At 31.5% G+C, this 25,485-nt stretch overlaps 10 protein-coding genes and 1 non-coding gene across 11 annotated transcripts; 8 read left to right on the plus strand and 3 right to left on the minus strand. All coding sequences in view use genetic code 12, as the record gives it.

The window, feature by feature from the left end:
- Positions 1–684: 684 nt before the first annotated feature.
- On the minus strand, positions 685–2,859 carry CTRG_03308 (glycine-rich domain-containing protein; the record flags this gene model as incomplete). The annotated part of the gene is made up of 1 exon (XM_002548965.1): positions 685–2,859. One exon carries the CDS (start codon positions 2,857–2,859, stop codon positions 685–687), a length of 2,175 nt encoding a protein of 724 aa, XP_002549011.1.
- A 967-nt stretch (positions 2,860–3,826) lies between these two features.
- On the plus strand, positions 3,827–3,900 carry CTRG_06381. The gene has a single exon. It is a non-coding gene; the product is annotated as a tRNA-Asn (tRNA).
- A 169-nt stretch (positions 3,901–4,069) lies between these two features.
- Positions 4,070–5,902, minus strand: CTRG_03309 (uncharacterized protein; the record flags this gene model as incomplete). Its single annotated transcript, XM_002548966.1, has 1 exon — positions 4,070–5,902. The coding sequence occupies one exon, from the start codon at positions 5,900–5,902 to the stop codon at positions 4,070–4,072; it is 1,833 nt and encodes a 610-aa protein (XP_002549012.1).
- A 688-nt stretch (positions 5,903–6,590) lies between these two features.
- On the plus strand, positions 6,591–7,505 carry SFH5 (Sfh5p; the record flags this gene model as incomplete). The annotated part of the gene is made up of 1 exon (XM_002548967.1): positions 6,591–7,505. One exon carries the CDS (start codon positions 6,591–6,593, stop codon positions 7,503–7,505), a length of 915 nt encoding a protein of 304 aa, XP_002549013.1.
- A 446-nt stretch (positions 7,506–7,951) lies between these two features.
- Positions 7,952–8,698, plus strand: RPA34 (DNA-directed RNA polymerase I subunit; the record flags this gene model as incomplete). Its single annotated transcript, XM_002548968.1, has 1 exon — positions 7,952–8,698. The coding sequence occupies one exon, from the start codon at positions 7,952–7,954 to the stop codon at positions 8,696–8,698; it is 747 nt and encodes a 248-aa protein (XP_002549014.1).
- Positions 8,699–8,872: 174 nt separating this feature from the next.
- On the plus strand, positions 8,873–9,703 carry CTRG_03312 (uncharacterized protein; the record flags this gene model as incomplete). The annotated part of the gene is made up of 1 exon (XM_002548969.1): positions 8,873–9,703. One exon carries the CDS (start codon positions 8,873–8,875, stop codon positions 9,701–9,703), a length of 831 nt encoding a protein of 276 aa, XP_002549015.1.
- Positions 9,704–9,981: 278 nt separating this feature from the next.
- CTRG_03313 (bifunctional 4-hydroxy-4-methyl-2-oxoglutarate aldolase/oxaloacetate decarboxylase) lies at positions 9,982–10,716 on the plus strand (the record flags this gene model as incomplete). Its single annotated transcript, XM_002548970.1, has 1 exon — positions 9,982–10,716. The coding sequence occupies one exon, from the start codon at positions 9,982–9,984 to the stop codon at positions 10,714–10,716; it is 735 nt and encodes a 244-aa protein (XP_002549016.1).
- Positions 10,717–11,032: 316 nt separating this feature from the next.
- CTRG_03314 (uncharacterized protein) lies at positions 11,033–15,418 on the plus strand (the record flags this gene model as incomplete). The annotated part of the gene is made up of 1 exon (XM_002548971.1): positions 11,033–15,418. One exon carries the CDS (start codon positions 11,033–11,035, stop codon positions 15,416–15,418), a length of 4,386 nt encoding a protein of 1,461 aa, XP_002549017.1.
- A 1,045-nt stretch (positions 15,419–16,463) lies between these two features.
- Positions 16,464–17,681, plus strand: TPK1 (cAMP-dependent protein kinase catalytic subunit TPK1; the record flags this gene model as incomplete). Its single annotated transcript, XM_002548972.1, has 1 exon — positions 16,464–17,681. The coding sequence occupies one exon, from the start codon at positions 16,464–16,466 to the stop codon at positions 17,679–17,681; it is 1,218 nt and encodes a 405-aa protein (XP_002549018.1).
- Positions 17,682–18,075: 394 nt separating this feature from the next.
- CTRG_03316 (uncharacterized protein) lies at positions 18,076–20,121 on the minus strand (the record flags this gene model as incomplete). The annotated part of the gene is made up of 1 exon (XM_002548973.1): positions 18,076–20,121. The coding sequence occupies one exon, from the start codon at positions 20,119–20,121 to the stop codon at positions 18,076–18,078; it is 2,046 nt and encodes a 681-aa protein (XP_002549019.1).
- A 1,958-nt stretch (positions 20,122–22,079) lies between these two features.
- On the plus strand, positions 22,080–24,866 carry CLA4 (serine/threonine protein kinase; the record flags this gene model as incomplete). Its single annotated transcript, XM_002548974.1, has 1 exon — positions 22,080–24,866. One exon carries the CDS (start codon positions 22,080–22,082, stop codon positions 24,864–24,866), a length of 2,787 nt encoding a protein of 928 aa, XP_002549020.1.
- Positions 24,867–25,485: the final 619 nt, after the last annotated feature.

Genomic DNA, 25,485 nt, shown 5'->3' on the forward strand with positions numbered 1-25,485 from the left:
CACTCAAGCCTTCTTTAAAGTTGTACGATAAATCTATTTTGTTCGGTTTTGTTCAACATTCCATCCTTATGCATGTGTTAACAAAATTGATGCAAGGAATCTTAATTGACATAATTTATTATAGTGGGGATTCTACTCTCTTTTCTCTCTAAGTGGTTCTAGATGTGTGTGTATGTGTGTGTGTTAGCTACATGTGTTTGTCTCTTCATTTCTGATAGAGAAATCTGGAGTATGGGAGTTGAAATCATTGGAATCGTTCCCTTTCATTATCATCATTTGATTATAATTGCAAAATAAATTTTTTGGTTCCTGAAAAAAGAAAAAGTCAATTTGTTGAATTTCTTTTTCATAGTTTCCTATTGGCTGGAGAACGAAGTCTCATACCACAATTAATTACACACAATGCAAGGTTATTATTATTAGTTGTATCTGGGAAGGTGACCTTATTGAAAAGATAGATGACAAGTATTATATTGAGATGTATAATTAAAGATGAACTCAAATCAACATGTATGCAATACATACACCATGTAAATCATCACCTAAATTTCGACAATCATATGCACTATTATTGATCTGCTTCTTGTATTTAAGAAGTTCTTAGATCTAGAACAACAAAATATACATCTACATTTAATTATAAAACAATCTCAAATTTGAATCAAAAACTATCATAAATAAACTTTAAAAACCACCACCTCCTCCTCCTCCGCCCCCTCCTCCACATCCAGTACCTCCTCCTCCAAACCCAAAAGCATATGTCCCCCGGATTTCATGTTTACGTTTAGAGTAATAACCATGGCCAGTACAAACACCAGTACATGAAGCAAGTTGATTTGCCATACATCGATAATACCTAGGATCAACTCCCAAACCACCTGCGCAATCAGTAAACACGTAAAATCCACCACGGAATACACCATCCACTGCAATTCCATTCTTTGAAACATCTCTTTCTACTTTACAACAATTACCTGCTTTTCCAGAACATAAAACCAATTTAGAAACAGAACAGTCTTCACTTGAATGAGTTACACCTTCTTCACCTTCTTTTAGAAACAAAGGATTAGATTCTGCCGACAACCACGGCTTTGACTTTTTCAGCAGCTTGAAAATATTAGCTATCTTTGATAATTTCCCAGTTCTCTTTGATATACAATCATTACAAAAGCACACAGAATAGTCTTCATTGTATCTTTCTTTGTATAATTTTGTTCTCGCTTCAAACCCATCATCCAAAGGCATCTTTTCGACTTTATCATTGTGATCAATGACAGATTGGCAAGGTGATGACTTGCAATCACGAATGTAACCATACAACATCAACTGGTGAGTGTGCCACATCAAGTCAATATCCAAGGTTGGTACCAACATACGTTCTGTAGTTGCATCAGTTAATAACAGGAAAAATCTGTGATACCTTGATAGAGAATCCATTACTCCTTCTTTTATCACTGGAGAATGTAACCAATCCATTGAATTCATCTTCTCAATAAATCTTCCTTGACGAAATACACAATCAACTAAATCCTCCCCAATATTGACTCCTTTACAAACAGTTAAACTTATCAAATTAAATCTCAAATAAGGTCTTAATATCAAACTTTGAACTGTAGATCGATTTGACTTCCCTGAAGTAAGTCTAACAAGTAACTCTTGAAGACATGGCTCACTTGATTTGAGAGCTGGGGAATCCACGGGTCTTCTAGATACATTTATCAAATCTCTTGCTAAATGATAGCTTATACGTTCTGGATCTCTATTTTTGAACATCGGTGAACATAATGTGTTGCTATAATTCTTCAATATGCCTTCTAGTAACCTTGGACTTTGAAGATCGTAATCTAAAATGACTTTCCGTAATTCATCAAATGATATATAATACAGATCACCATATTGCTCATTAAGTACATTTAATCTATATCCTAGACTTTTGGTTTTGAACTTGCGATCTGCAAATCCTGTACCATTTGATGTTGTCAATGGAACTGGACCTGTCATTGCTATATGAGTATTTGGACTGTAGAACACCACCAGTTGTTCATAAAATGTACACAAGTCGGGATCATACTGTAAATCTTGGGCATTGGTGGTAAATTCTGCTAGAAAGGTTAAATAATCTCTCTTTGATTCTACTGAAGCAACATAATCAAAAGTTTCACCATTGATATGTGTGTCTATAATATGCAATGGAAATGGATAGTTCACAAAATAATACATATCTTTCCTAGCAAATACATCATAAAATGTCATGGGATTCAACATGAATGAATGCCAAACCATAAGAACATCCCATGGAGGAACCAATCGATTGAGCAATGTTGTCATTTTCTGACTTCGAGAATCAGTTGTTGATTCAAGTTTTCTTTTACCAGAAGGTAACTTATTTGCATGCAATTTAACAGCTGATATAAATAATATAAATCTTCTAACGGCAACAGTAACAAATAATTTCCATATCCAGTCGGATCCTGATTCTTCATTGGAGTTTTTAAAATTCAGAACTACTTTTCTTTTTAATTCACCAAATGCTCTTAATAATCTTAAATGGGCAATTGCTTCCGTTACATTTGGCATGAATTCAGGATCTTTTAAATGATTAGAGTTGACAGGTACATCTTCTTCCAAAAGTGAGTAGCGATAACTTCTAAAACTTGGAAAATCTGATCGTTCTTTGATCGTTTCTTGATAGGTTGGTGGAGCTTTCTTTTCATTTGGTATTTGCTTTTTCTTTTCGGGTTTTTGTTCTTTTTCTGGTGGATTTTCAAATTCCATTCTTAATTCTTTTTCAATCTCCTGGTCGATTTCCTTATCTATTTCATTTGAAATCTCTCTTGATAATTCTTTCTGAAGTTCCATTTTATTATTAATTTACAAATTTCTAATTCTAAAAAAAGAGACAAAAAAAAAATGGTTTAATCAGAGCAATCAGGGGTGGAGGATTACACCCTCTTATATATATATACATTGCTGTGGTAAGTAATTCATGTAAACCTGAACCCCAAATTTCATCTTGATGTTAGCCAATGAATATATTCTTTGGTAGACAAAAAAAATACTTTCAAATTTACGAGAAATTTAATACACTGACAAGTAAAACGTGACCTGGGACTAATTTAATTGCTTCTCCACTCTTTGCCAGTATCAATGTCCTTCACCGCCCAAAGAGGGATACTCTAGAGGGGGCAATTATGTTTTATGGAATCTGTCATACGTCAAAGTTAAGTAGAGTTGTTGCTGTCATTAACAATGGGTTTGTTCATTGTACGAATGGTTTATATAACAAACCAATAAATGAAAGACATAACTCGTAGTGTAAATATTTTTCACTAGAATTACCAACTTGGGTAGTCATTATTGGTGTTGTTTTTTATAATTGTTAGTCGGTTATTTATATCCACAAATATTGCAAGTATATATTTTTTGGTAATATTTGCACGAATGCTGCATCAAAAAGTAACCAAAATATAAAATCAACACGAATATGATATCGTTATTCATCTGAGCATGTTAATTCAAGTAGATATACTATTAGATACTTTTCTGAACACTCATTGAATAACTGTTTTTGCTACATGTTGACAGGTTATCTCTTTGGAGGTTGAATAGTGATTGAAAATAGATAGTGCAGGTTAATTCCAATTGGATGTCTTCCATTCACATAGATTCAACTGGGGTGTGATTATACTCGATTGATTGAACTGCTATGTGAATAATAGAGTTTTACTTACAAATGTTAACAGTACTATCACACCAATTATCATATATTCTATTCTCCATATCTACAAACATGACACCAACGGTGGTTTCACATGACCATCAAATCGGCTGGGTGGCCAAGCTGGTTAAGGCGTGAGACTGTTAATCTCAAGATCGTGAGTTCAATCCTCACCCTGGTCGTTTTCTTTTTTGATAAATTTTTTATGTAACATGGTCTAGTATTTTTGTTGTAGTTTTTCATTGATGAATCCCGAAGAAGAAAAATTTTTCACTCTGCATAAACCCGATTTTGTGCCACAGTACATAAATATTTTGTACCATAATTACACAACCAAAGTATTCTATAACGTTATTTCTTAGCTGTTGGACTTTTGTCATGATTAATACCAATGTAAGATGATCCTATTGTCAGACCTGTTGGACTTGGGTTTCGAATCATAATGCAACATTGACCAGCAGAAGCAACACAAGAAACTAATATTTCCCCAGAACAATGATCACTTGTATGTGTTGCATCGTCAATTTCATTATTCTTTTCTACTTCTTCAATGTTATTACCCAACTTGAAATATTCCATAAGTTTGAACGTAGATTTGGGCTTCTTGATAGTGCAATACTCACACGAGCAAGCGGAATAATCTTTCTTGTATTTGTCTTTGTACAGTCTAGCAGTGTATTGAAAGGCATCAATCAATAGAGTCTCACTGACATCATCATTATGATCAATCATTGTTTGGCATTCTGAGTATTTACAATCACGAATATAGCCGTATAACATTAGCTGATGAGTATGCCATATCAAATCTATATCTAAAGTAGGAACCAACATTTGTTTCAAAGATTTAGCAGTTATAATGGAAAAGAATCTATGATACTTGGCCATTACATCAACTAGTAGTTCTTTGATATCAGAAAAGTTAACCCAATCAAGATCATTTATTTTTTCGACAAACTTTTCTTGACGAAGAACACATCCAACCAAGTCTTCACCAATGTTAATCGAATTGGGGATGGTAAAACAAATCAAATTAAATTTCATGTATCGTTCTAATATTAATCTTTCAGTAGTACGACGTTTTTGATTCTTGGAATTTACTCTAGAGAGTATATCCTTCAGAGTGGGAAATCCATGTTTGACATCATCATTTAATGATTTGAATTTAAAACATTCCTGTGCTTCAGCAATCACACTTTTTGATATTTCATCACTGATACGCTGGGGATTTCTACCATTGTACCGAGGAGATGTCATAATTTTAGAATAATATTTAAATATCCCTTCAAGACCAGCAGAATGTTGGACATCGTAATCGAGTTTCATTATTCTGAGTTCATCATGTGATATAATCGAAGGACCACCATACCAATGATGAAGCGATTTATATTTGTAACTATCATTTGCTGTCATGAACCCAATATCACCATATCCTCTATTATCTGGAGATGTCAAAGCAACATCTTCTGTAATTGCCTTCCCTGTGTATGGACAATATATGGTTATTTTCTGATGATAAAATGTATCAGGATCAATATCATAGTATAGGTCATTCTCATTATTAGTGAATTCACTTAACAAATCAACATAACTCTTTTTGAATTCAACAGGAACAATATACTCAAATGAATTACTATCGATATACGAGTCAATTATGTGCAAAGGAAATGGATAGTTTATGAAGTAATACATGTCATTTCTAACAAACACATCATAAAATGTCATAGGATTCAATATAAAAGAATGCCATACCATGAGCACATCCAATGGTGGTACCAATTGATTTGCCATAACAGTGAATTCTCGACTTCTGCCATCTATAGTTGTTTCATAGTCCCTTGGTGCTTTTTTATATTTGGATGCACGTAACTTCAAGGCAGATACAAATATGATAAATCTTCTTACTGCAACAATTAAAAACAATGTCCATCTCTTTTCCGCTTTTCTGAAATCAATAGCATCTTTATATTCATGCAAAATAAGCCTTTTGTATTGACCAAATACTTTTAACAATTTCAAATGGGTGATGACTTCTGGGATATTTGGTATGAATTGTGGCGGTCTTATTTGATTAAACTTCACTTCTTCTTCATTCACAAGGTTTGAGTACTTGTAACTTCTGTAACTTTGAACAGTAGAATTTTGCACTCCTGACAATGATTCATAACTTGGTGGGTTGTCATCCATGTTGTCGTATAAATTTTCCAATGATTTCTTTGTAACAGTAAATATTGTCAATTTGACTTAAAATTCTGTCTAGGATTTACATTCCTTTATGTAACAATTCATTCAATGGTATGAATGAACCACAGTAATGACAATGATTTCTGTCGTTAACTTCAAATTCAATGATTAAGATGACGTGGAACTTGAAAAGACAATAGTGCAAGCAATATCTTTGCTATCATTTGTGGAAATTGGACATTTACGAGGTGTGTAATTGTATTACATAAGCATGAAGTTTCTCGTTTTCTTTTGCAATTATAAAATGTTTAATTTCATTCATATCCATATAAAACTATTGAGCTGAAGATGATATAAGCGACTTGGATGATCTGATAATAAATTACCAACATCATAGGGTATTTACTTTAAACTACAACAATACTTAAGAATATTTGTAATAGTTTCACATGCCGTGTGGTTTTTGATTCGCCGATCGCCAGATTCCAAAGGGGAAAATAGGAAAAATTCCCATCGGTTGGATGAAGAATACATATAATCGCCTTTCTTTGTTTTAAAACCTTTTGAATTACGTGTCTTACCACAGTGTCTGTTGTATATATAATGAAGTAGAAAACCCCACCAAGTTGTTGTTTAAATTTGAAGAGAAATATCACTTTTACTTTTCAATTCTACTGACACCCGACTAAAAATGACAGTATCCGGTGAAGATATCAAATCAACTATCAAATCAATTGAATTGGATGATTCTCAAGCTGAAAAACTTGCTAAATTAGTAGCATCAATTCCAGATATTCTTTCCAAAGTGGACAATCCAGAATATGATGAAATTTTTGGCTATAGAATAAATACTGCTGACAAACCACATGTTAATGAACCAATTCGTAATGAAATTTTATTGAAATTTTTAATTACAAGTGAATACGATGTGGAAGTAGCTATTGAAAAAATTATCAAAACATTGAATTGGAGAAACGAGTTTCAACCATTAAGCGCTGCTTTTTATGAAACATTTGATGAACAATTGAATGAAATGGGTGTTATTACTTATTTCCCAAATTCTAAATTGCATTTAACTGCATGGAGTATTTATGGAAATTTAAAAAATCCAAAAAAGATTTTTGAAACAGAAGATAAAGTTGATTTACCAGGTACTCAATTTATAAGATGGAGAATTGGATTAATGGAAAAATCTTTACAACTTCTTGATTTCACAAGTAAAGATAATAATAAAGTTGCACAAATTCATGATTATAATAAAGTATCATTTTTAAGAATTGATTCTGGAATAAAGAAGTCAACAAACGAAATTGTTGCTATTTTTGGTGATAATTATCCTGAATTATCAGGTACCAAATTTTTCATCAATGTTCCTTTACTTTTAGGAGGTTCTTTTAGATTTTTCAAATCTATTGGTATGATTGGTAAACAAACTTTAAACAAGTTCCAAGTATTAAATAATGGTAATATGCTGGGAGTCTTCAATAAAAGTGAGTTGCCAAAAACTTATGGTGGTGAATTAGATGCCGCTTTGTCGGATCTTAATGTTGTGCCGCTGATCAAGTTGACTGACTACGGTGCAATTATGTTGAACAGAAAACCATAAATTTGTGTGTATTGGTGTATAAAATACCCTCTGGTTTTCAATAGTAATAGTAATTAATTTTTGGTATTGCATGCCATGTGTAAATCGGATGGTCCATAGAAGTAATTGTGGATTGTAGATATAATCTCTTATGTTCAGTCTACATTAACATAACAGTTATTGACACATCTGTGCAAACTAAAGTAAAATTAAACATTTCCGATAATTCATTAATAGAACGTAATCATTCATTAAAACCAAATAGTATATGGTCAATATTGCAACTAATTACTGTTGTTCATTAGTATTATATGTATAAAAATATGACTACGCACATGGTAGCTCATATGTGAAAAACCTCTTCTCAAAACCTCTTCTCAATTTCTTTGGAAAAAAAAAAAAAAAAAAAAAAAAAAAGAAAACCCAAAAGGAATAATAAGATCGAACAACCAGAAACCTAATTGAAAATGGCACCATCCTATAAGTCAAGTGAATATGTGCATGATTCCGACTCAGAATTATCTAGTTCAGGAGAGGAAGAAATTAAAGAATACGTCCCACCAAGAAACTACAACAAATTCTCATCATCATCTTCAAATGGAAAATTCCCATCAAGTTTAAAAGGTAAAGAAGTTTGGTTAATCAAAGCACCAAAGGGATTTCCATTAAAAGATTTGAAAACTTTATCTGTAGCTAAGAAAAACAAAGGAAATGAATCCATTAAAGTCAATAAAATCTCATACAAAATTGATGAAGATTTTGACATTGATAATGATAGTAATAATAAGCATACTTTATTTGCTTCCAAAAAAGCTGGATTCAAACCAATAGATGCTAAAATCTCCCGTTTTTACAGTATCCATGAAGTCGTTAAGATTCCAAGTATCGATTTAGATAAAGTCGTAGTGCCTAGAGAAAATGTTCAAAAGGTAAAGAAACTAAGAATGAGACATTTCCCTACTGGTTATGGCGCGAAAGATTATCAAATTGATGGTGCTCAAGAAGAAGAATCTGAAGATGAAGATGTCAGCTCCGGTAAAGTATTAAAGAAAGCAAGAGTTGAATCCAAACCACAAGCAGACGACGAAGAAGATATTAAAGAAAAAAAGACCAAGAAGGATAAAAAGGAAAAGAAAGATAAAAAGGATAAAAAAGACAAAAAGGACAAAAAGGACAAAAAGGAAAAGAAAAAGTCCAAGAAAGAAAGCCAATAAGTAGAATAGTAGTATTAATAGATAGTCTGTTTATTCTTTTATAATTAAATGTTTATTTCTTAAGGTACGAAGGTTCAGAGAGTAAAAATCGCAATATAAAAGAAAAAAAAAAATCACATCACATCAATATCACTAGAATAGTTAATAGACCCACACACATACAATCAGAAGACTATGGGATCAGGAGCATCTAAACAGGGAAGGAAGCTCACCAAGGTAGTGTCAAATACAACTGCTTCCAATATAACCAGAACACCCAATGTCAAACAATTACCATCACAGACACTAAAAGAAAAATTTGAACAACATCAACAAGAACATGCCGTAGGTGATGAACAACCGTTACAGCAAGAACAATCGACCTCCACATCTACATCTACTTTCAGACCAGATTCACCAACCAGTTTTGATCCAAAATTTTTGAAAGATAAACTTAAGTCGAACGATGATTCTCGTAAGACACCAGAAGGAAAAGACGGTGGCGATCCTCACGAACAAGGAACATCTACTTATGATAACTCATTTCTTAGTTCAATAAATAAACTAGGAAGTCAAATTAAAACTATTGAATTGAATCCTGCAAGGGATAGAAATGCAATAGCATTAAGACAATTGAGATCAAGAAAGAAATTATACGATATAGGAGAACAACAAGTTAAAAATCAAATGGAACAACATGATTCACTGCAACCCATTCAGAATACTATGATTCACCCACAAACATTAAGTGCTATTTTAAGAGACTTGAAAGATGAACGTGTTACCAATGAAAGGATAATTGAAGATTATCAATTACATCCAGATTTCTTGAAAAAATTGGGTACAAATATCAGACTTCCAATTACCACTGTGGTTCTTGAAGATGATGTTAAAGAAGATCAAGTTGGTCACACCAAAGTTCCACCTCAAAAACGTCGTGATATCAGTGAAATGCAAGACGGCGATAAGAGCATGCCTAATGATGAGTTTGACAAATTGAAGAAAAGAATCAGTATAGATGATTGATAAATGGTATGATCAGATGGATAGTTCACACCGACATTCAGTCATCTCATTGTATATAGTATATGTATTTATTTAATGTATTTTTTTATATATGTTTATTAATCTGATTGGTTGGTAGGGGTGTTCCATAATTCCGATCCACTCCACAATAAGCGAGAAAATTAGCAGCCCCTGGTGCCCCCCACAAACAAACAAACAGAGTCAATTGCGAGTTTCGAATTTATTTCAACTGTCACTTTCTTATCACCCAACAACAACAACAAGAATCAATAACCACAATGTCTGTTTCAAAATCATTAGCAACGAAAGATGTGATTGCAATTTTATCCAAATACACTCCTTGTGACGTTTCTGATTCGTTAAACAAACATGGAATCGCAAATGGAGGATTCATTCCTAATTTAACTATTCGTTCTCCAGTATTGAATAAAAACTCAGCTGTTGGTAGAGCATACACTGTTTTGTATGCTCCTAAATCTGACCCAAGACCAGCAGTGAAAGAAGCGTATATTGATCAAGTTCCCGAAGATGCTATGGTTGTAATTGGGTTACCATTAGAATTACAAACCACCAATGCACCTTACGTCACTGTGAATAATGCGTTATACGGAGGGTTAATGTCTACTAGAGCACAATATCGTCAAGCCAATGGGTCAGTTATATTAGGTAGAATTAGAGATTTAGATGAACATAATGATTTGAAGTACCCAGTATGGTCATATGGAGTTGGTACAAGTGCCCCAGGTCCATTAGTTAAAGTTGTTGGTATCAATGTTCCATTAGAGGTCAAGGTTGCTAGCATTGATAAACCTGAAGAAGTGTTGACTATCAATCCTGGCGATTATATAGTAGCTGATAAGAATGGTGTTGTTAAGTTAGAAGATAACGAACAATTATCCAGTGTTTTGGATTATATACCAAAACGAGTTGATGCAGACACTCGAGTCAGTGAAGACATCAAAGCTGGCAAACCAGCAGCTGAATCGCAGAAGTTCTGGAGAAGTAAGATTTAGGCGTGACCCTGATAGTATAGATTTATAAAGTATTTATATATATATATTTTTTACAACCAAGTTCTGGCAACCATTTACAGACAACCAAGTTCTGGCAACTCTGCAAAAAAGAGTAGTGTTGATTTCTGGGTTGTCCATCTTGGTCGATAGATTTGATCGATCGACCTGTGTGGTTGTCTACCACGGGACGCCTGGCCCCCTTTTTTTTTCTGCTGTTGTCTTTAATTTTTGTAGTTCCACTTTATCCTCTCACTTCTTAATCCACTTTTTCTTTCACAACACACAGCAACCAACACAGTCGATCTCACATTGAACCATGCCCCTTAATCGAGTTATGCATGAAACAAATGTTCATCATCATCATCATCATCATCATCATCAGCGTGAACCAATGATTACTGAAGCCTATAATGATTTGCGTTTAAGTCTTATTGGAAATAAGGACTTGAAATACAAATTGGTGGGAGACGTGCAGTTTATTCAACAACTTGCCTCCGATTTCAACGCATTGATTGATCAACTCACCGAATGCAACACCCTTTCAATAACAAATACAAATCAGATTATAAATGAATTAGAGAAATTGGCAGTGATTATCAATATTCTATGTTTATTCAGTATTGAGGTTGACGATAAAAAAGACGATAATATTACACAATGTTTGATTTCAATGAAACTGGTGTTGAACCCAATAATTAAATTGTTAAATTATTTCATACAATCATTTGTTGCTCGTTACTACACCAGTATTGTCACGATGAATGATAACGAGAGTGAACAAATGGAGAGTTTGGATATTTGTAAAGTAAAGAATTTAATAGGATACGCCTTGGATATATTGTTGGGTTTAACAAATAGTAAAGACCATCAGTTGGATACTAGTGTTTTGTGGAAATTTATAATTTCATTATTGATAGTAACAGATAATAATCATCATAATGTTTCCGTGATTGACTCATCCATTTTAATTAAGCTGTTACGGTTAGTTCCTTTGTTATTGACATCAAATTCACAATTAACCAATGATTCACTTATAACTTTATTGACTGCGTTATTGAATAGATTAACTTTTGAATGTGATTCTATAATTTCGACCCATTTTGACACTGGGTTGTTTAATGTTACTTCCAACACCAAGATTTTCCACCAAATGGCATTTGAAGATTCTTGTTTACCAAATATTGAATTGAACAAAACGATTCTTGATAGAACCGTAGACATTCAATTACTACAGGAATTGATAACGTGTACGGCACAAATATTTAGTTTTCTGAAAGTCCATGATTATGATATAGTGATGGCATCACCAACAGAAGCTTCATGTACAGGGATCAATGATTTAAGCAAAAGAAAAAGACGGAAAAGCTTTAATAAACCACCGACGTCACCGGTAATCGTATTATCAATCAAGGTATATTTGTCGTTATTGTTATTGGTTAAGTTTAATGGCAATAAAGCATTGAATTTGGCCGCATTGAATTTGATTACATTTTATTTGAATAATTTGAAACCTTCTAAAGATATTGACAGACAAGTAATTTTCAAAAGTTATAGAAAACTATTTCCTAGAATTATTTGTATGTTAGATTTGAACAACGATTATACCGGGAGTAATAACAAGAGAACCAAGATTGGAACCACTAAGTTAATTTACCAATCAGCGCCTTCGAATTCTTTGGGTAGTAATAGAGGGTATGATCTTCCTATGTTTTTATTATCTCCCGCAAGAATACTATCTGATTTATGTGTTCAGTATCCAAAATTGAATGATGAAATCCACGATGCCAATGTTGACTATAAGATTGTGGAAAAATTACAATCAAGTTATAACTCAAGTAAATTACTCAAGGTGTTGAAAGTCTTGAAATCTAGTAGTAAATATGGTAAGAATTTAGTTGATTTTACCGTGATGTTGACTATTGAAAAGGATGAAGTTGAAGTGGCTGATTTATTATTGTTGTTGAGTGTTTACACAAGCAACCGTGAAGAATATAGAAATCGAATCGCTACTTCTTCTGCTGATTTCAACAAAGTTAATCTACCACTACTTATTTTTGAAATTGTGGATGACTATTGTTTCTTGATGAACCAATTGCAGTTGGTTTACCGATTGTTAAATCCAAAGAGGAAAAAGTCCAAAATGAATGGGGTGCGTTCAGGAACAACTCGTGTAATTCCACAGAGTGATTTGCCTTGGTTTGGTAGAAATTTGGGGATAATCAGTACTTTACATGATTCATCATTATTCACAAATTGCTTTTATTTTATTCGATCGATTTCTCGATCTGTAGCCACCTTGAGGACATTTTTTGTTGAATGTAATGCATTTACAAGTTTCAGTGCTGATGAAACCAATGAATCATCGGGTGGTAGAGTCAATGAACCTGCACCAGTTACAAGCTCATTATCATCTATAACCGGTGCTCAAACTGGCGGAGTTGAAGTTATTCGTGCCGGATCAGGAGCTCTTACCAGTGGCAGGAATGGAGAAAATGGGAATAATAGTAATAGTAGTGGCAGTAATGCAAACAGGCCACCGATGACATCCGGATCTATACCAGGTGGAGCCACTGGAGGATTTATTATGGATATTTTAAAGATCATTCATGGATATGAGAATTTATATCAAATATTTGAATTTTTCTATAGGGTTAACAACAGTGGTAAATCGCCATGTGCAATTGATATTGGCAGCAGTAGAAAAAATTTGATGGTTAATAAATCTATTTGTATTGGGTTGTTGGCTAATTTTATTTTGGATTTCAGTTCATTTAGGTACAAAATTATTGGGTATGATAAATTTTTATCAAGCTTATTGACTATTTACCAGAATGCAGCTTGTGATGATCAAAAATTAAGTGATGAAGAAGTTTATGAACGAGATAATATTCAATTGAAGATATTGCAAGTAATCAAGAATTTTATGTATAATGAAGCGGCCGAGATTAAGAAAGAAGTGTTGGATTATTTTTCGTTGAATTTAATATTTGAAAAAGCCAGTTTTGGTATTGCTCCTCACGATTTGAAAAATTGTTTACCATTAACTGATTTGTTGAATGTTCGATTGCAACAGAAAATTATTGCTTTTGAAATATTGAGAAATTTTACCGCTGGATCACCTCAGTTTAATTCTTTGTTGATTGAGTGTTATGAGAATGATTTCATTAATCTTGGGTATCCAAAAGGAGAATTTAGTTTACCAAAGACATGGACTGAATTTTTGATTGCCAATGTCACCAAATTTAAGATTTTCTTGCCGGAATTGATCAATAGCAATATTGATGAAATGGAGAATTTTTATAAAAATGACGAGATATTGATTAAATTAATTCAAAATGAAGAATATGTTAAATTAGTTAGATCAATTAATCATACGGAAGATCATAAATATACTGTTATTGACAAGATTGAACAATATCTGTTTCCAAGTGATGACTTATTAAGAGTTTGGTTGAGATTATTGGCATTTACCATTCCAAGCAATGGAAGTATTTCCTTGAAGAATAATGACAAGATTAACATGTTTAATAATTTATACAATATTCATTGTTCAATAATTTGGATTATTGTTAATTTAACATGGAAATATTCCAGTTTTGGATGTACTGTTCATGAATACGGAAAATATGATGTTTATGAACATCTCGATAGTTCCAGAAATGTCACTAGTCATAACTCAAATCAAAGATTATATATTGAAGAAGACGAGGATGAAGATGTTGTTATGCAAGATGAAACTTCAGCAGTCGAAGCTGGCGGAAGTAGTAAAAGCGATGAAAAGAGGAGATTATCAATACAAGAAGATGAGGAAAACAATGGACAAATAGTCTCGGTACAGGATAGAGCCCAACACTTGGATAAATTAGGATTTACAAGAGTTATTAAAAATTTGATTATGTATTATAGTGAGAGACAACTGTTGAGTCATGATAATTTATTTAATGCCAATTCGAATAGAAGAAATTCATCATCAATATTGTCATATAATGATAGAGGATCCAGATTATCAGCGCCACCAATAGTATCACCACAACAACAACAACAACCTGCGTCGAGTTATTTGTTTGCCAAAGGTCATGATATATTGGAGCAATTGGAGACTGCATTAAGACAAATCAGCGGGTTATTGAACAACAAACTGGGGAATAATTCTAATAATAAATCAGGTGAAAGCAATAATGGCAATGATAATAATGGTAAACAAACCAAAGGGACCCTTGCTAGAGAATTGAATTTAGATATTGATGGTAGAAATGTTGTAATTAACAAGAGTTATATACCAGTTAGACCATCACAGCCACCAAGTCATGGAAGACAAGTACGTCATGATCATAATGATATTGAAGAAGATGATGCAGATGAATTGTACCGAAGAATTTTATCAAGAGAAGCCATTGATTCCGAAGACAATTATGATAGTAGAGACGAAGAAGGGCATGGAGGTGATGCAGAAGAAGAAGAGTATTTGAACCGTGATATTGAGGATTATCGAGAACAGATTAATCGGGCCGAAGAAGCTATTGAAAGAGCAAGATTAGAAGCTGAAGCTGAAGAAGAAGGGGAAGAAGATGTATATGAATTCGGGTCATCTGTTGGAGAAGGTGAAGGAGACGAAGAAGAAGAAGAAGATGATGATGAAATGGAGGATAGATCGGATGAGATTGATAGTGATGAATTACCAGATGAATACTGGGTTATGTAGTATATGTATTGGTCAATAATACGAAGAAAAACAATGATATATGTATTACAAAAATGATTACAGAATGTATTCACAAACGAAACAAGATGCAGTGAATAAATTTAGTTTTGATATTGTGTTTACAAATGTAAGATAACTTAATCGGTGTAAGTGATGTAATTAGCCGCCTCTTTGATTGAAAGAGATGAGATATACAATAAAAAGTAATGAAAATTTCATCTCTTGCTGGTCAATGATGATGCTTACTCATCATTATTGATCATCTAGATCATTGCCATAACAATAATAATAATAATAACCATCATCATCGTCATCGTCGTCGTCATCATCGGAGAAATTGTTAAAAAAAGAAATGATGTATAAGACCTGAAATTCATTGCTTTTTTTATATATACATAATGTATTGTAATTATTTTACAGAACATTGTAATTGATGGCAAAATCATCCGTAGCGTATCGCTAAATAATAACACTCATAAACCACACTTGAATATTATAATCGTAGTGGATCTTCTATTATTATTATTATTGATCATCATCATCATCATCGGTAGTAAAATAATGATTAATCCGCCCTGGTATCACGTGACACAGTAACACAATTAACTTGTAAGAAAAATTTCTTTTTTTTTTTTTTTTGTTTTATTTCTTGGGGGTTTGATTAAAGAAGAAAAGATGAAAGATGAAATTTTATATGCAATGTTAAAAAAGATAATAATAGAAGTGGGAATATTGACATCATGTAGATCATATGTACGGTCTACTCTTGTCGGTGTTTTTTCTACTTGTTCTTCTTCTTGATCATCGTAATCATCATCATCAACAACAACAACTACATAAATATCAATAACTTCATTGTCTAGTCTTCTTCTTCTTCTTCTTTATTCAATCAGAAAAAAGACTCAACAGAAAAAAAAAAAAAAAAAAGAAAAATTTCTTCAAAAGAAAACGAGAAAGAAAATTTTATCATCACTTCTTCTTCTTCTTCTTCTTCTTCTACAATAACAACAACAACAGGGAACAAGAACAGACTTATAGTTAAATCATGACATCTATGGAAAAAGGAGACACTAGTATAAGATCTTTAAACGATATCAATTTACAAGAACTAGCCAACAGACAACATCAACAGAATATCTACGCTCAACCTTCTCCTTCACTAGAGAACAACAATAACGAGACCAACAACAACAACAACAACAAGGACAATGAAAATAGCACGTCCAAGAATAATAGCAGTACAAGTCTCGGATTGAGTAAAAAACCATCAAGACATGTCAACAAAGATACTACTACTAAAGGCAAATATACATTAAATGATTTTCAAATATTACGTACATTAGGAACAGGTTCATTTGGTAGAGTTCATTTAACAAGATCAATTCATAATGGAAGATTTTATGCCATGAAAGTATTGAAAAAACAAAGAGTTGTTCAAATGAAACAAATTGAACATACTAATGATGAAAGAAGAATGTTAAAATTAGCTCAACATCCTTTTATAATTCGAATGTGGGGGACATTTCAAGATTGTCATAATTTATTTATGATTATGGATTATATAGAAGGTGGTGAATTGTTTTCATTATTAAGAAAATCTCAAAGATTTCCAACTCCTGTAGCCAAATTTTATGCTGCTGAAGTATTTTTAGCTATTGAATATTTGCATAATTTAGATATAATTTATCGAGATTTAAAACCAGAAAATATTTTATTAGATAAAAATGGTCATATAAAATTAACTGATTTTGGTTTTGCTAAAGAAGTTCAAGATGTTACTTATACTTTATGTGGTACCCCTGATTATATAGCTCCAGAAGTTGTTGCCACTAAACCTTATAATAAATCTGTTGATTGGTGGAGTTTTGGTATATTAATATTTGAAATGTTGACTGGTTATACTCCATTTTATGATCCTACTCCAATGAAAACTTATGAAAACATCCTTAATGGTACAATAACTTATCCTGATTATTTACCTCCTGATATTTTAGACCTTTTACAAAAATTGATTGTTAAAGATTTAACGCAAAGATTAGGTAATTTACAAGGTGGTTCAAATGATGTTAAAAATCATCCATGGTTTAAAGAAGTTATTTGGGAAAGATTATTATCAAGAGATATCGAAACTCCTTATGAACCTCCAATTACTTCTGGTGTTGGTGACACTTCACAATTTGATCGTTATCCTGAAGATAAAGATTTAGATTATGGTATAAGTGGGGTTGAAGATCCTTATCGTGATCAATTTGAAGATTTTTAATCTTTCCATCAACCAACCAACCAACCCACACATCCAATTCATTTCAATTCAATCCCATCTCATCCCACCCTAACACATCCTACATCATTTCATGACTTTCCCAATGTACATATAATAATTCAAAATGGTATTGCATTTGTTTATTCAACGGACTTTATTTTTTTACTTTTTCTTCCTTTCTTATTATTGAATCCTATAGAATTTTCATTCCCTTTTTATATTAGTTTCATTCATGGTTATTATAATTACTATTATCATTATTATCATCATTATTATTATCATCACTATTCCTTTTTTTTTATCTATTTATTCATGTATTAATTTTATATCTATCTATCTTTCTATTTTTTTACAAAAAAATGAGACTATAATACTGTAGTGATATTAATTATAATTAGCAAATATCTATAACATCTAACCAATCACTAGATAATAAATCACCAGTATTCATTCTTGAATCAGGATTTATATCTAATAATTTATAAATCATCATTACTCTAAGTTCATTCAAATCATCATTATTATCATTTTTTATTTGTTCAACTACATTATGATCTTTTGATGTATTTGAAATATAACAAATATTATCAATTTGTTTAAATTTACCTTGTTTTTTAATCAACCATTCTTTTGTAATTGAATCATAATTTGCAATCATTCTTTTATGAACATATTCATTGAATAATTTATCTTTATATGATTTATCTGTTAATGATTTAAAATCCGTTGTACCCCATATAAATCCACATCCTTGAATATCTACACTTGATAAATGTACACCACCTTCATTATCTGTATCTTCATCAGTCGTAGTAGAAGTTGTTGTTGTAGTAGTTCTTGTTGATGTGGTGGTAGTTGAATCATTGGTGAAATTTCTGAATCTTTTTTGTAATTCAATACTTGAATTTGAACCAGAATAATAAAGTCGACGAATATTATATAATACGATTATAAGTATACCTAAACACCAACAATCTTTTTTAATTGATGAAAATGGTATACCTTTTGAAGTTTTACTTGAAAGGAATTCTTCAGGTGGAATATAAGGTAATGTACCAATTAATAACCCATTTGAATTATTTAATAATTGTTCATTATTATCAAATTTTGTTTTAAATACAAATGATTTACCAAAATCAGATATTTTAAGAATCATTTTAATATTACCATCAGGACCAGTTGGTTTATAAGAAATTAATATATTTTCTAATTTTAAATCACAATGAGAAACTCCATGATTATGCATATAATTTAAACCAATGGTGATTTGTTTAATCCAACAATCAATTTCATCTAATGATATAAAATTCACAGATTTGTTATTAATATCCATTGGATTCATTAAATATGAATATAAATCACCACCTTGATTACATGACATAATCTGACTAAATTGTAAATCAGAATAATTTGAAGATAATGGTAATTGACACATTAAATCAACACTACTTAATAAATGATCATTATTTAAAGTAGATTGAATAACAAATTCTGATAAAATTCTTTCAATGAAAATATCATTACTTTCATTTTTCTTTCTAAACCATTGTTTAACAGCATATAAATTTCTATTCATATCAAATTTTGGACTTCCTGTAGTAGTAGTAGAAGAAGAAGAAGAAGAACTAGTATCGGGATCGATAATTTTAATTAATCCATAAGCTCCTTTACCAATGACTTGATTGATGATACCATATCTTTGAAATAATGATTTTTCATTAGTTATTAGTTGATAATTTTTCTTAATTATCAAATCTTGAATCTTTATAGTCAAATTATTAATTAATGATATTTGATTGACATCAATTATACTATTCCCATTTAATGATTTGGATAATTTATAAATTTTATTATTTGAATCTAATAATGAATAAGTATTTTGACTTTCAATATTTGCTATTTCTTTAAGTTCTTTGTAACTTTTAATATGACTTTTAAATAATCCTAAAGTTACCATATTTGATAATAGTACAGTTAAATCATGATGTTGTTGATCAAGGGAATATTTCTTTAATTTAATTGGATGTTCATGTATTTCATCATCATCATCACTACAACTATCATCATCATATTCATCTTCATTGTCCTCCTCCTCTGATGAATAAGCATCAGTATCAGTTGAATAATTACTTGAAGTTTCAGCAATAGTACTTATTCTTTTCTTAACCACAGGTCGTTCATCATGATGATCTTTACAAGGAGATACTGAATTTTCCCTAGATGATATATGTAATTTATCCAACTGATCATCTAAATTATGTACAATAGGAGATTTAAAAAATGATTTTAATCTATTACTTTTTGTTGAATTAATTGATCTTAAAGAATCATTTGATTGAGTACGTCCAATTGAATTTGATCTATATGGTTTGACATCGGGTAGTGGTGGAGATGAATCTTTTCTTGATCTTGATCTTGATCTAGATCTAAATAATGGCATGAATAGTAATTGAATTTATCAATTTAATAAAAGAAAGTAGTATCAAAAAATTAATTAATTATCTTTCTGATGAACAAATAAAAAAAAAAAAAAAAAAAAAAATTTTGAATGTGAGTTTATTACTGATTAGCAAAAAAATGTATTGGGAACTAAAATTAATAATATTGACAGAATGTTTATAGCACGTGAGTACCCACTGGGGTGGGGTGTGGGTCAACGAATAATGAAATTTGGTCTAATTATCTCTTGTGATATTAATTAAAGTCGCCTTGACAATAGCAATAATAATGACATAGCCATAGCAAGTATTAACAAACCTGAAATTGTATGATTGATCCAATGTCGCATGTCGTAACAGTCAAATGTCGTTGGATCATGTGACTACTAACACGTGTGGACATCTTGGTAGCACCGAGGAAAAAAAGAAAATTAAAAATAAAAATAGGGGGAAGGGCACACCCAGTTGAACAAAAAAAGAATATAATAGAAGGTTCCTCTTAATACAGTTATGATAATATAATAATATAAGGTTTTTGTCTTATATAATATAATTATTGTATTGTACATGGTACTTGAAAGGGTAGTCATATTAATAATACACAATGTAACAAGACTTATTACATAGATGAGTATATAAAATTGAGACACACGTTTGATAGTGTACAACATAGACGCGTCTTTGAGATATATATTCATTTTGTGTATGTTCAAGTGATCAACATGAATTGTGGATTAACAATCTTAGTAAAGTTGATGATAATCAGTATTTATGATCATCAAATTGGTTATGAAAGTTGTTAAGACCAAAGGGGGGGAGGGTGGACATAGTGGTTGGTTTCGGGAGTAAGAAGAGGTAGGAGATAGAAGGCTGAGGCAAAGAATGAATTATTGTTTGTTTAAAAATTATTAGACGATGTTACTGTATATGTATATGTAACTTTATTAAAATTTCTTTATTGGGAATGTATTTATTGTTAACTCGTTGCATTGTCTTTTGATTGGATGGTTTACACCTTGTAGTATTAACCATCATCAACATCAACATCAACATCATTCTAATCAATAAGAACAACATGAACTCCGGATAATAAAATTGTATCAAAACGAAATGTAGGAATCCAATCCAGGGTTGATTATGTAATCGAATAATTAATTAACTTTAAGAAGAAATATAGGGGGCGTTTTTTTTTTTTGAATTTTAGCAATAATTAATCAATTATACCAGAATACACGACTATTTTGCTACATTTTCATTACCATAAAAAACAATTGACGTGTTCTATAAACAGATGATGCTGTTGTTCATGAACAACAACAAATCAACGATTATAAATGGTTATGTAGAATTGAGAGAGTGTTTGTTAGTAGATCAGACAAAAATAGGTTGTACACAAACACGTGTCAGAGGACACAATACAATGATCAAATAATTGTGTCACAGACAGTACTAAAAAAAAAAAGAATTTAATCTTTGAAACATTCTCTCCTTTCAAATTAATTGAAATCCCAAAACAACAACAACGACGGAAACAAGAGTTAAAAAAAATTTTTTTTTTTTTTATATTTGATTTTTGACCTTCATTTGTTCGATTGAATAGCTTGATTCAATTATCATCATCATCATCAGTATCAATATCAACAGTTTAGTCAGGAACCACGTCTGTTCATTGCCAGAAAAAAAAAAAGCTTCGTCAAGATCAAACTGCAAATTCTCATCACATCGTCAAATTTATTTAACCAAAAAGCAAAAAACAAAAAGGAAAAGGAAAATTTCTTTCTTTGTCATCAACGTCAACAAAAACGAAAAACGAAAACAAAAAACAAAAACCAAAAAAATAAAAATTTAATTAAAAAAAAAAATCAACAAATCAACAAATCATTTAAAGAAACTTCAGTCCCTCCCCCCTTTATTCCTTTGACTACAGTTGAGCCAACCTTTTAATAACTAAGCCAAAACAATGACTAGCATCTACACATCAGACTTGAAAAATCATAGACGTGCTCCTCCTCCTCCTCCTCCGCCGTCTGATGGTGGTAGCACTAATACCACTGGCAAGAATAATAATAACAACCAGAACAACACGTCTAATCCTTCAATGTCTTCATCTCCTTATAGTCAACTCAACAATATGGGGATGAATATGTCCTCAAAACCAATTCATTTAACTATCAATTCAAATAAACGTCAATCCGGCTGGGTTTATGTCAAGGATGATGGGATTTTCACCTCATTTAGATGGAATAAAAGATTTATGATTATTAATGAAAAAACTTTGAATTTTTATAAACAGGAACCAACTACTGATAATAACAATACTAGTTCACCAGATTTGTCATTTCCTTTATATCTAATCAATAATATTAATTTAAAACCAAATTCAGGTTATTCAAAATCATCTTTTTCTTTTGAAATTATTCCTAAAAATAACAACTATAAACCAATTTTAATTTCAGTTAAATCTAAGAATGATTATTCCGATTGGATTGATGCTTTTACTACTAAATGTCCTTTAGTTCAAATTGGTGATAATAACAGTTCATCCTCGTCTTCTTCTTCAACTGGTCATTTACAAATTCAACATTTAACTAATAATAATTTACCTTCTTCTTCTACAACATCTTCAAACTCAAATTCAAGTAATTCTATTTCAAATAGTATACTAAGTGGAGGAAATGCTGGTGTTTCCGGTCCAATCAATTTCACCCATAAAGTTCATGTTGGTTTTGATCCAACAAGTGGTAGTTTTACTGGATTACCTGACACTTGGAAATCTTTATTACAACATTCTAAAATTACAAATGAAGATTGGAAAAAAGATCCTGTTGCCGTTATTGAAGTATTGGAATTTTATTCAGATATTAATGGTTCTGCTACCGGTACTCCAATTGGTTCCCCAATGATTAATGGTAATACTAACAATACTACTATGATTAGTAATAATACTCAAAAAATGACTATTCAGGACAATAATTTGCAAGAATGGACTAAACCTCCAACAAAATCAACTCAATTTAAACCAAGCCGAGCTGCTCCTAAACCTCCAACTCCATATCATTTAACTCAACAAAGTTCTTCCAACCTTTCTTCATCTTCGTCATCTAATAAGAATGTTTCTGCATCTAATAATAAAAACAATTCTCCATTGACTACATTGATGAATAAATCGGACCCATCATCTTCGGATCTTGTTCCTGTTAGAAGAGCACCCCCTCCACCAAATGCAGCTGGAAAATCTACAACTTCACAACCACAAGATCAATCACGTCCATTTAATCAAATTCCACCGCCAACATCTACAACTAGTAAACAACAACAACAACCACAACAACAGCAATCACAACAACATCCTAAACAAACACCACCTTCATTACCATCTACAGGTCCACCAAATAAGAACAAAATTCATCCTGATCTTAAAATCCAACAAGGTACCAATAATTTTACTAAACAAAATAATTATAATAATGATCCAAAACTGTATATTAAACCTTTTACTTTACAACTGAAACTGAGTCAACAAAATTTGGCTCAAAAACAACCAACCACACCTGTTGGTACTTCACATGCAGCCACTAAACCATTGAATCCAGAATCACAAGGTATTAAACCACTTAATTTGAAATCCAAATCTAAGGACGAAACTTCTCCTACTACCACCACCACCACCGCCACCTCATCATCATCTAGTAAACTGAAATCACCATCACCAACTAATAAAACTACAGAAGCTGTCAGTGGCCAGGGCGTTACCAAGACAGCTAAACAACTCAAGAAGGAACGTGAGAGATTAAATGATTTACAAATCATTGCTAAGTTGAAAACAGTTGTCAATAGTCAAGATCCAAAACCTTTGTTTAGAATCATTGAAAAAGCAGGTCAAGGTGCTAGTGGTAATGTTTATTTGGCAGAAATGATTAATAGTAATAATAGAAAAATTGCTATTAAACAAATGGATTTAAATGTTCAACCAAGAAAGGAATTAATTATTAATGAAATTTTAGTTATGAAGGATAGTCAACATAAGAATATTGTTAATTTCTTGGATTCCTATTTAAGAAAAGAAACAGAATTATGGGTTATTATGGAATATATGGAAGGTGGTTCATTAACAGAAATTATTGAAAATAATGAATTTAAATTAAGTGAGAAACAAATTGCAACTATTTGTTTTGAAACATTAAAAGGATTACAACATTTACATAAGAAGCATATTATTCATCGTGATATTAAATCCGATAATGTTTTATTGGATGCACATGGTAATGTTAAGATTACGGATTTTGGGTTCTGTGCTAAATTGACAGATCAAAGAAATAAACGTGCCACTATGGTTGGTACACCATATTGGATGGCACCTGAAGTTGTTAAACAAAAAGAATATGATGAAAAAGTTGATGTTTGGTCATTAGGTATCATGACGATTGAAATGATTGAAGGAGAACCACCATATTTGAATGAAGAACCTCTTAAAGCATTATATTTAATTGCCACTAATGGTACACCTAAATTAAAGAAGCCAGAGTTATTATCTAATTCAATTAAGAAATTCTTGTCTATTTGTTTATGTGTTGATGTGAGGTATAGAGCAAGTACCGATGAGTTGTTAGAACATTCATTTATTCAACATAAATCAGGTAAAATTGAAGAATTGGCTCCATTGTTGGAATGGAAGAAGCAAAAGATTCAAAGTCATCAAAATAGTGCTAATACTACTGATGATGGGAATACTACTGGGTTTGAGTAGATCAATAGACAGTTTAAGTAAAATCAAAAACACACTAGACCATATTCACATAATCACCAAGTTGTAACCGTCTTGTTCATTGCCCTCCTACAGGTTGGTTCATGAGTTTGATTGTCAGGGGGGGTTATTTTTTGTAACCGCCTAAGAAATTTTTACTTTGTCCACAACGAACAAATGAAATTTCGCAATCAAATCAAACCAAAAAAAATTTCTTTTTTCTTACGCGGCATTTTATTTCTTCATTCGGCTTCAAAGAATAAGAAGGTATAAACCTCATCGACTGTAAGAGAGGCGGCAGTCTTGATTGGAGAGAAAACAAATTACTCAAAGATGTAACTAAGTAAGTAAGTAAGTAAATAAATGTATCTCTTCTTGTTATTTACTATTTCTTAGTTATCTTGTCCTTCTCTTGACTTTACACATAATTCAACTCCAATCAAAAAAAACTAAAAAAAAAAAATTTTTAAAAAACATAGAAAAAAAATTTTTTTTATATTAAATCTTTCCGAATCCTCTTCTTCTTCTTTTTCTTCTTCTTTTTACAAAACATAAGGGGATCTTCATATTAAAACAACGTTAATTAGAAGTATAAATTTACAATAAAGCAGTAAGTGAATAA

This window comes from Candida tropicalis (genome assembly GCF_000006335.3).
Source record: "Candida tropicalis MYA-3404 genomic scaffold supercont3.4, whole genome shotgun sequence".
NCBI lineage: Eukaryota > Fungi > Ascomycota > Pichiomycetes > Serinales > Debaryomycetaceae > Candida > Candida tropicalis.